The sequence below is a fragment of the Gopherus evgoodei genome, chromosome 6 (genome assembly GCF_007399415.2).
Source record: "Gopherus evgoodei ecotype Sinaloan lineage chromosome 6, rGopEvg1_v1.p, whole genome shotgun sequence".
NCBI classification, from domain to species: Eukaryota; Metazoa; Chordata; order Testudines; family Testudinidae; genus Gopherus; species Gopherus evgoodei.
Window position 1 is genome coordinate 32216676 of NC_044327.1, and position 12182 is coordinate 32228857.

At 39.6% G+C, this 12182-nt stretch overlaps 1 protein-coding gene across 1 annotated transcript in view; it reads right to left on the bottom strand.

Moving 5' to 3' along the window:
• Positions 1 to 12182, bottom strand: part of SLC24A2 (solute carrier family 24 member 2) — a 189697-nt gene that overhangs the window by 90878 nt on the left and 86637 nt on the right. Inside the window, 2 exon segments of the mRNA XM_030567450.1 lie at positions 894 to 1002; positions 2257 to 2295. Of these exon segments, the coding sequence (XP_030423310.1) occupies positions 894 to 1002; positions 2257 to 2295 (148 nt within the window).

Below are 12182 nucleotides of genomic sequence, written 5' to 3' on the forward strand. Positions count from 1 at the left end.
ACACATGATTGCAGAAGACATACCCTATTGCAACAGGGAAATGTCATGTAATTGGAACACACACTTCACAAATAAATACTTGGGATTGGATTTTTGGAAATCCACTTGAAGGGAGTGGTAGACAAGGTGATACTCAGATTCAAACTAAACCAATACACAGTTATGTTTTCCATCTAGAGGATCACACAGTGAACACATTACTCAGCACTTTGATAATATCAGCAAAAGTGTGTGTGTGTGAGAGAGAGAGAGACAGACAGAGACAAAGAGAGGTGTGTGTGTGCGTGTGTGTGTGAGAGAGAAAGATGGGGTGGGAGTGGGTTTCAGATCAATAATGGCTCTGAGTTGATTGTGGATAATCACATTCTATCTGGTCTCAGTGAATATCCATCCAAAGCCAAGACTGCAATATCTCAATGTAGTCTACATTCCATATTACAAGGTAGTTCCATGTTTAGCTTCCCTGTTATATACCGACATCAAAGCCAGGAAGAGGAAATTGACATCCCACACAAGTAGCAGTAAAAACATCTTTCTAATTTTTACATCCATGCCCAACATGAACTCTGTTCAAGCCCAAACTAGACAGAGAGAGAGAGAGAGAGAGAATTGGTACTTACAGTGCATCCACCAGACAGTCATGATTATTATTGGTATCACAATGAAAGCAATCCCTATATGTCACAATCCTTCATGGGACTGTATATACTGTGGCATTAGAGTGCAAGCCCTCTCTCAGAGATTGCAAAAAAAACAAAACAAAAATAAAAATGAGCAAACCAAAACCAAAGAGAAAGTAGTTCAGGTACAAACAACATTTTTGTAAGTAAAGGGGAAAATCTTTTTTTGTTTTGTTTTATACATCAGAGAAAGAAAAAAAATTATTGGGATACCTTCGGCAAGTGGGTCGAGTGTGTGAATCATAAGCTGAAAGATGCTGTTTCTCATTAGACTGTTGTGGAGAGATGCAGAGCTCCCGCCTCGCTGGAGACGTGGCTTGGTCTGAATGAAAAAGGAAAAGGAATTTAGCTTTTTCTTGAGAATGGATTCAGTAACACTATAAGCTGTATTCATCTCCCAGTGAAAACATTTCTGATGTCCACCGGTCACATTTTGTACTAAGTAATGTCACGTATACACCCCCTTTCATCCCAAAGGATCCACTGGTCATTCATTAGTAGACTGGGACTCAGGAGATGTGGCTTCAATTCCTGATTCTGCTACAGACTCCCCCGACTCGTTGGGCAAATCAACTGACCCCTTTAACTTTGTCCAGCCTAGGATTTAAGGGTGCATTGTTAGAATGTGTAACTAATATGTTCTAAAAGTCTAGCATAGACAAGGCAGTGTAGACTTTATGTGCTAAATTTGTCAAGTTAAAACCTAGAGGGGATTCTTTTAGGGGAGAGAAAAAGCAGCTGACAGTCATGGCAATCTTTAGTTTCATTGTGGAACAATCTAGCTCTGTCCTGAAGAACACCAGCTTTTCATTTCAAATGCCTGCAGTCCATTACAGACCATTAGATATCATCAAAATGATGTAGAGAAAGGTAAAAAACCCACCCCATTTATACGATAGCAAGAAAGGCCTTAGGTCAGTTATAGTAACAATATGTGCCTCTGCCTATGGTTTTCCATCAGATGCAGTTGGCAAGGTTGGAAAAAAAAAAAGGACTTTCAGAATGATGATAAATAATGTGCACACATGTGCATGCACAGACACACAAAATAACAGAGCTAAAATAAAAGATCTTTAATATATTTTAACAGGCTTATAAACATCTAGAAGAGACTCTCTTTCCTGTGCCAATAATTATATAGTATAACAGCAGCTGCAGTTGTACAACCACACGATTCTTAGAGAATACAGCCTTTTTGTGGATGGCAATATTCACAAAACATTCCATTTGGCTAGAAAATAAATAATAATCAGAGCCAACAATTTGTAAAACTAACAAGCCTCTGACAAACCAATTAAAAAAAAAACAGCTGAAGGAAATATTTTGTTTTCAATGAAAGCACGTACAGGGCACATACATTAATTCTTGGTGCCAAATGGAAAATTATAGAAACTGAATACCAGAATTAACTTGTCACTTTAACACTGGAACTTAATTATTTTTAATTGTATAGCAGCATTGGGGGCGGGGTTGGAGAAGGATGATAAGTTTATTAAAATGCTGAAGTGTGCCAAAGCAAAATAAGATTTGTCTCAGAAACAAATGCCCAGACATAAAAATACAAACTGCTGCCTACCGTCAGTGTTTGGTCATCCTTGTACCCAGCATTAGCTGGCTGCATGCATGAGAAAAAAAAAAAAAGAAATGTCACAAGGCACATGTACACATTTTCAGGGAAGAACGTCAAACAATTGAAGAGGCAGTTAAACAGCATGTACTTGTGTACTGAGTGACATAGAGATTCTATAGGCTAGAATGTGATTTCACAGCTCTGGAACTATGTGATGTTAAAGACCTTAAATATTCTGCAGGTACTAGGTAATAGTGGATTCTTTTGAAAAGTTCAAGCTGAAATGCTCCTGAAACCTCTTATCTTTGCCTCTGATATGTTACTGAATTTCAGGATCTCAGTTATAGCCAGTTGTCTAAAAACTGAAGTCCTCATTTTTTATACAGTCTTTAGTGAGGCAAACTCACATTGGCTTTGATGGGAGTTTGCCTGAATGTTGAGAGTAATAAACTCAATAAAATAATGAAGGTTGGACCATTATTGATAATGATTTCAAATGATGATATCTTAAAAAAAGATGTTATGAGTCATTATATGAGCTTATTTTTTTAAACACCCATCTTAATGGGACTCAGCAAAATGCCATATTGCCCTAATTGTCAGGATCAAACAGTTACAAGCAGACAACATGGCAGCAGAGTATTGCCCTCCCATGTACAAGAATCAGACTCTGGGGTGGATTTTGAAGACATTGCAAACTACAAAATAGATTATTTGTGTCCCATAGATATTCTTTCATTCTTCTGAGCACAATAATGGCAAGACAATGACATTCATAGGATGAAAAACTGGGGAAGACTTTGGGTTTCTCTGCAAACAAGTCGACGCAGCGATCCCTAACCAATGTTATATGCCTGGGTTGTTGTGATGAACAAAAGATGTAGTAGTGATGGTAGCCTGGATGTTTTGTGACACTACAGAACTATGTTTCTATAAATATTTTTTGGAGGCTTGTGATCATTGACAATAAACAGAGTCATAATGTTCTCTTAAATCTGCTGAAACCCACAGTACAGTGTTAATTCACCAGAAAATACACATAAAAGCACTAGTGAACTATGATTAATAAAACACTGCATACTCTACCTGTGTTACAGTCAACCTCATGTGATGATGCCCCTTCCCTCAAAAAGCAGGGTTGTAAACCATTTCCTCCATACCAAGTTTTCTTTCTATCTATCAAACAGCTCAACAAATGGTGCTGTATTCTACAGCACAATCCCCAGGGGGAATTATCCAGTGCAATGAGCTCAGCTTTTTGACACACATCGAGATTAACTATTAACACGCCTTTTCAGTTAGTGAATTTAACGTTGGGGGTTAAGTAGAAGAGAAATAATTATGAGCAAATACTGATACTGATTCAGTTCATTTTTGTTCTGCAGTGAGCAGAGGAAGAACTGGACTTAATTCTTTATGTCCAAAATGTCCCCAGCTGAGAACATCAATTTGAAGAAAAGATTATGTGAGAAAAGGCTATCTTCTGATCTGTAATGGATTTCCCCCATCTCTCAAGCCAGGCTGACTCAGTGCAAACAACAACTGGGAAATAGCACCTGGGGAGAGAGCTTTTATTAGAACTTAAAAAAAGAAAAGAAAAGAAAATTTCTGCAGTAAAAAGTCAACAATTTGTGCTCATTTATCTTTAGGCAGTATTTTGATGAGTACTGTTTAATAATGGTGTGTACATATATGTATACATATATACATTCTATAAATATATATGTACACATATATTATTCACATATACTTTCAGGGGTTGTTATTGTATTATTCCTTCCCCACAAATCTGATCTGCATTCATACTGGGGAAAATTCACTCTAAGGTGAAATTTCACCTAAACAGGGACAAGGACGCCCAGAGGGGGCAAGTGGGGCAATTTGCCCCAGGCCCCAGGCCCTGCAGGGGCCCCCAAGAGAGTAGTCTGGCCCCGGCCCCGCCTTCCCCCAACCCCCGGAGCCTCAGTGTGCCGCGTACAGGAGCGCCCCTGGGCAAAGCTAAAGTGGCACGGCTCAGGGAGGGCCTGAGCGCCATCCCGCTCGGAGTTGCATGAAAAGGGCATGGGACTGTGAGCTCCGCAACCCTGCTGGAGTCACGCTGCTGTAGCGCTGTCCAGGGCCGCTCGTGAACGCAGCACGCCGAGGCTCCGGGAGAGGGGGGAGGCGGGGGTAAGAAGCATGGCAGGGGGCGGGGGGGGGCAGGTTGGCTAAGGGGCAGGGAGTCCTGGGGACAGTCAGGGCACAGGGAGGGGGCAGGGGATCTCAGGGGTGGTCAGGGAACAGGGAACGGGGGTTGGATCGTGGGCATTCCGGGGGTCTGTCAGGACTCAGCGGGACGGGAAAGGGGTTGGGGCAGTCAGGGGACAGGGAACGGGGGGTTGGTGGAGGGTGGGGTCTCGGGGTGGTGGTTGGGGAGGGAGTCTTGGGGCGGTGAGGGGACAAGGAGCAGGATGGATCAGAGATTCTGAGGGGGGCAGTCGGAGGGCAGGAAGTGGGTGGGGGTCGGATAGGGGGCAGGGCCAGGCTGTTTGGGGAGGCACAGCCTTCCCTACCCTAAAGCTCATTCAGCAGTTTGAGGCTTGCAGACAGCTATTTAACACAAAGAGCCAAGCTGTTATCTTTTCCATGGGGGAGGGATCACATTAGAAGAGCAATATCCTACACCACCTACCCTCCTTCCCAACCCTAGTAAGGGAGACCTCCCTCCCCTGCATTCCCCGAGGCTCCAGAGGGGTTAATTCAGTGGTTCTCAAACTTTTGTAGTGGTGACCCCTTTTACATAGCAAATCTCTGAGTGTGATCCCCCACTTATAAATTAAAAACACTTTTTTATATATTTAACACTATTATAAATGCTGGAGGCAAAGCAGGATTTGAGGTGGAGGCTGACAACTCATGACCCCCTGAGGGGTCCTGACTCCCAGTTTCAGAACCCCTGGGTTAATTTAATTTTAGCACCCTGTGTCCATTCACATGCATGTGCTATTTTGAGCATTTCAGTTTTCACAACATAGGCTCATCCCAAATTCTGGAACAATCTCAAATGCTCAGTTCGTGGAGTATGTACATAAGCTATACTAAAGAAAAACCCACAGTAACCATTGCCAGTGTGTGAGGCACCCCGTGGAGCCAGTCTCTAGGAAACAGATACATTCATGGAAGTTAAGTCCATTAATGGCTATTAGCCAGGATGGGTAAGGAATGGTGTCCCTAGCTTCTGTTTGTCAGAGGGTGCAGACGGATGGCAGGAGAGTGATCATTAGATCATTACCTGTTAGGTTCACTCCCTCTGAGGCACTTGGCATTAGCCACTGTCAGTAGACAGGATACTGGGCTGGATGGACTTTTGGTCTGACCCAGTATGGCCATTCTTATGTTCTTAGCTAAATGAACCCAAAGTTATGGAGACAGATATGAGTCAAGGATGCCAGCAGAGTATCAGAAACCTGGAAAAATCTCTGACGGGATGGGCTCAGGCGTTTGGTCACAAGCTGAGGTGATTCAAAAGTTTTGGATTTTTTTTAAGTAGAATTTTTTTATTGTTTCTTTAAACAAACACAGCAAGCAGCAAATATTTGGCCACACACTTCTGAAACCTCAAACCATGTTCAGGTTTTGGCAGACTAATTTCAGCTTTTCAATTAAAAAAACCACAACAAACTTTGAAGGAAAGCAGACATTGTCCATGATTTTTTTCTGCTTTTTAAAAACTCCTAGTTTTCGATCCAAAAAAAGTTTTGACAGAAAATATTTGTCCAACCCTTTTAATGAGCTTTAGTGCCTATTAGCACTAGTTGATGCTGAAAACTAGTGATACCTTGTAAAGGTGACTTGAAAAGAAGTTTTCTCAAAACTGGGTTTGTGCCGAGATGTGGAAGGTTTTTAAATGTTTATTTTTCCCAGGGCTTCCCGGGGGGAAGGCGAGGAAGTGGAGCAATTTGCCCTGGGCCCCGCAGGGGCCCCCACAAAAATATAGTATTCTATAGTATTGCAACTTTTTTTTATGGAAGGGGCCCCTGAAATTGCTTTGCCCCAGGGCTCCTGAATCCTCTGGGCGGTCCTGAACAGGGATCAGCCAAAGACCACTTAAGTAGCTCTTAAACCCCCAAAATAGTCTCATTGAGTTCAGTGGGCCTAATCATGTGAGTCAAGTTACTCTTATTCGTGTTTGAAAGACTGGGTCCTTAATATGAATGATAAAAATGATCAACAAAGGCTTTTGTATTTGAGGAAATATGTGGTCGAGTCCAGATCTTGCATTTTGAAAAAAGATCCAACCAAGGATGAGAAAATATTACTGAGTTTTAGCCACTTTTTGGACATTAAACTCCCATTAAAGTCAATAAGAGCTGAGAATGATCAGTACTTCTCAGAAGCACCTATCACTGTGTAGGATCAATACATAGTCCTGTCCAACATGCCTTCAAATCAGTGGAAAGGCTGCCAATGGCTATAAATGGGAGCTGGATCAGGCCAGGTAGATATATTAAGATAAACAGCTACCTTGCTTAAAAGAAAATTCATAGTCTGTACATTTTAATTTGTATGAGATAATCATTGAAGTAAACAGAAATACTGGATTTTGGCAATACATATTCCATTTATATTTTTAAAAAAGATTTCACTAGGATGGAAATACACTTCTGAAATGGCAAAGGTATTCTCTCTTTCTACTACTGCAATATGAAGTATAAAACTGTTAAATGGATATTTTTTCAAATGTGGTAAATAATATATTTGTTCCTGTGCTGAAACCTTATATACCAAGTTGCATTGCAGAAGAAATATTCATGACAAAAATATAAATAGAAGTTTGGGAAGAAAATGCTCACACACACTTTAACAGCAGCAATGCAAACAGTGGACCCACATTTGACTTACTGAACACCATCAGTTTCCATGGACTTCAACAGGACATTTCATAGCTTGCAGGATTGGAACCAGTGTCTCTAAGTCTTGCACAACTGAGCATACTTTTTGGGCCTGATCCTGCAAATACTTATACACATGACTAACTTTATCCACATCCGTGCTCCCACGGAGCTCAGATATTTTTGTCAATTATTTTAAAACCTCTTAATCTATTTTATATTAATTATAAACTCTTTAATACTGCAGTGCAAGCACAATTAGTTCAAACTGATGACTGACATGAATAAAGCTTTTTATAAACTCCAAATGATATCAAACAGGCTAACTGTATTTGTGTTATACAGCAAATGAGCCAAAAAAAAATCTAGTGGAAAAAGACTACACCAATACAATATTTCTGTTTGAAAAATATACTTCTGCATTGATTACTAGTGTTAATATTAAAGAGACACAGTCAACTAAAAATCACATATTGCACAGAAGCAAATTTTATTATTTGTTATAATTATATCTTAAAATCAAATATATTTGTCACTACTTATGCCCTATTTTTATCTTTTTGTATTTTTTTTTTTTTTTAGTTTGGACAATGAAAAATCAGCTAAGCCCATTTTTCTTTTCTTTCCAGCCAGTTTCACATTCAGGTTCTCAGTGCTGCAGCATTTGGATTTTGAACACTTCAGGGGAATATTTACATTCAAAAATATTGTTTTCTTTGGATTATCTTAATTGGAGAAGCCTATTTTTATTAGTCTTGGGTTTTATAAAGCTTACATATTTAATACAAAATTTAAAATTTGGCCCAAATTTAAATCGATTATGTCCCTTTAAACCAACTGTGAATACAGTTTTTTGTACATAGCTACAATGATATTAATCTTTTCTTTAGAAAACAAACATTCTGTACAGGAATGTGTGCACTTGTATCAGGACAATCACCACATATTAGCTCCTTTTTAAACTGCTATTTCCATCCTTTTGTTTTGACTTTTTAATTTCTGCATTGCAGATAGTTCTAGAAAAGATACCAGGAGATGAGCACCATACTCGTTGTAATTCCACATCATAATTAACTTTATAGCTGTTGATATTTTTCATAGCATTGCAAAATACATACAATTGCTTTCTGATATAGTATCCAGTAGACCACATCTTATTGTGCTTACCCAATAGTATTCTATCTTCATATCCATATGATGGTTAAATCTGTAAGGTTTTTCTTATCTGATCTTAGAGCCCCAAGCATTTATTTCAGGAACAATCCCATATTTTTCCTGCTTGCTATTAAGGCTGGAACATTGGAAGCTCTCCCATATGCCTATGTCTACACTACCACTTATGCTGGTATAATTTATGTTGGTCAGGGGTGTGAATAATCCACCCCTCAAGCGACATACGTTACACCAACAGAAGCACAGGGGTGGACAGCGCCTTGTTGGTGGGAGAGCTTCTCCCACTGACCTAGCTACTGCCACTCATTGGGGGTGTATCAATTAAGTGAATGAGAGAGCTCTCTCCTGTTGGCTTAGAGTGGCTACATATTTCATAGATAAAGTTATATATCTGTTTTTCAATTTTTTTGGTTTAGCCTCTTACTTTAAAAAAACATCTAAAAAAATACCCTGACATGATGATGCCATAAATACCTCCACCATCTGGTATAACACTGTTTGACAAATATCTGATAGTAATCCATGTAGATATTAATCTGATACTCAGTGGGTACATCCTGTCCAGAATGCCGAACTGACTGAGATTATCCATCACCTCTCTCCCTGAAATGCCAACATCCAAGGAACTGACTCAAATTACATAAACTGTTAGCAAATACTTTTCAACAGAGGCACAAGGGAAGAGCAAAAGTGTGGCCTTGCTTCCACCTGCCCTTACTCACCTTCTCATGCTCATGCATTATGGTTAACCAGAACCTGTCTAGAACGGTGACATAGTTTAGTTAGACCTAAAATTGACATTAAAGTCCATGTAATTCTTTCTTTAAAATAATTTTGATTGTTCTAAATTACAAATAATAAAAATATAAATAATGATTTATTGTACTTTCCCTCTAAGAAAAACCAATGTCCGTACATGAGTAACATACTGGCAGGAAATCTGTGCAGTGAAAAATCTGTGTAATCCACAGATGGCATTGTTCCTCTCAGAAAATATTTTTCCCAAAGAATGGGCCAAATTTTGAAGAATTCTCACCAAACAGCTACATATTCTTGCAGGACTAATGAACCCTCATGAGGATTCTCCCAAAAGCTAAGTGCCTAGGCCTGACGATCAGTATTCTCATAGTTCTCCTTGGTCTAGTAGTTGAGCTGTCAGGGTGAACATCTCTCTATATTATCTATCTATGCATTAAACGACACTAAACGCCGTCCTATCTGGGCACCATCACGCTCCAGATCTCCATCGTTTGTGGGGATCATTTCCAGGAGTGGGGAGAGAAGATGATGGGGAGGAAGGATGGAGAGCTAAGAAGATAGCAGCTCATTGTTGCACTGGTTGCTCCTGCCACCAACATGCCCACATGATAGCTTGGTGCAAAGTTAATGCACAGTGGATCAGCCAGGAACGTATATGAGTTCCCAACCTACTCATTCAGTGAGGCCTCCTCTAAAGAGGTGTTTGGGGTGCAACAACAGTTGGCAAGGCCATGGAAATAAGGGAAGAGACAAACTGCCAGGGAGTGAGGTGGTGGAAGACAGTTAAGGTGCACAACACCTCCATATGGATGTCTCTGGCTTCCAGTGAGTCTTGGGGAAGCTTCAAGTTTTGGGACTTGAAACCTCTGCCACTCCAGAGAGAAGGGATGGTTCTGGCTTCTAACAGAGCTCAGAGAATCTTCAATTGCTATCCCTTTCAGAAGAATGGTAAGTAAATCCATGACTAAGTTTCTTCTCCCATACACAGGAATACCGAACCCATAAGTAGTTAATGGGGCTGCTCCTGCTTCCCTTGAAATCTGTGGGAGTCTTAGCATTGAATTCAGTGGGAGCTGGACTGGACCCAAAATTTGTACAGAATTTTGAACATAAGTGCAAAATATCACCATCATCAATAAAAGACACTTGGGAACTTCAATTCTCTATCAGATGATCTTTCCATTTCAGTCCAAAATCAAAATCAAGAATGCATCTGGATTTGGTTTAATTTTTTTAGGAATATATGCTTAATGATCTGTGACAATTAGACAATTGTACAGTCCCACTCTTCATCCCAAACACAGACTAATTACAAATCAGATTAGGCATTCAATTCAGTTCATTTAGCACCAGGTTATGGTATCAAACAGTGAAGTCTAATTGGCTTACAACATCCTTTTTAAAGTTTGGACACAAAAATTGGAAACAGCTTTCCAGTAGTGGTCTCACCAATTAAGAGGTAATTATCAAATCCCTGCTCCTATTTGATAGCCAAGGATAGGCTAGTTTTTGTGAGCTGTCAGGCTGTGATTCAGCTCTTTAGCTGAAAGGATATTATACAAGTTTGACATGTCTTTTCTCTTATCTTAAATATTTTTCTAAACATTATAATAAACTAAAAGAGATTAATGATTTACTAGATGAGCCATCACTGGAAGTAACGAAAATACAAGATGTGCATTGACTGGTAGAGGATAGTGCATTACAAACTGTATTTAAACTCTATAATCTGGTTTCTCTGATTATTTTTCTGATATAGAATGTGGGGTCAAGGTTAGGGGCTTTACAAAGAAGTTGTCCCAGGTATATTTTATAGCTACATATATTTTTATGGATGTCTTCTTGCATTGCTTTTCATAAGTAGCATATGGCTCATTGCAATTATACAGGTATCAGTAAGTCATTGTTTGTTGGCTCTGAAGAAAATTATAAAAGGCATTTATTTTAGGATGGAAGGTACCCAAACCTTTTAAAGAGATTGAGGTTTGATTTGAAAATGGGTGAAATAAAAAACAACAACTGCAATTCAAAAGCACTCACTTAGAACAGAGAAGCATAACAACGGTAATGGGGCATAATGGAGGAAGTCCTACTGACTTCAATAGGAGATGGATAGTCCTCTTAAAATGTAGGTTCCCAGAGAATGACAGTAATGTGCTACATATGCATGGTGTACTTGGCATAAGACCATTATGCCATTTATCCCTAAATTATCCCTAAATGCTGGAATGCATTAATACATAGCTAAAATTCATTACGGAGAGGAAAAACATACAAATACAGCTGGCTAAATTCAGAAGCAATTCTAGAGTCTGTCTGGAGACAATTTAAGTTGAAGTAAATTACCAGGCCCCTCAAAGTGTATGTTTGCACATTACACCAACACAGACATCCTTTAGGCCCCCTTAGACATACTCACTTATTTAGACTCCTTCAGACTCAGAGACCACATTCAGAGGTGTTCTGTAATTGTGGGTGGGTATCTTCTCAACGATCCTCACATACCCACTCTTCTAATGCCAAAGGGAGTCTAAGTGAGTGTAGTTTACATACCAAAAAGCTGGAAGGTGTAATTTATAATGATCCTAACCTACTTTAACGTAAACCTTCTGCTGAATGCTCAGGGTGAAATCTTGGCCTCATTGAAGTCAATGGAAGCTTTGCCACCCTCAGTATGTAGATCACATAGGATTACAATTCCTTAGACTGTTACCTAATTCCCTTAGACTGAGAGTAGCTGAGAAGGAGTGTGAGTATGAGGTGTTCTTTCTTATATATTATCCGGTCTGAGTTAAACATCACCTGAACGTGACCTGATAGAATCCAAAGCAAATCGCTTTGTAGATCTTATTAAGAAAAGAGCTGGAGAAGCTAAAACTCCCCTTTTTACAGGAGGGCTTCCCAAGGGAGAAAACATCTTTACTCTATGAACTAATACATTAAGTTTCACAAGGGCTGTTTTCTGAATTTAGTTGAGCTTGCAAGCCTGCTTTACTCGCCCACATCAAGAAAGTTCTGAAGCGAATCCTGACCCTGAACAAATATTGAGACAAATTTTCAAATTTGGGTGCATGATTGCATCTGCAAACTGTGTGTACATTTCTGTTTTGTCAGAAGTCCCAGCTCTAT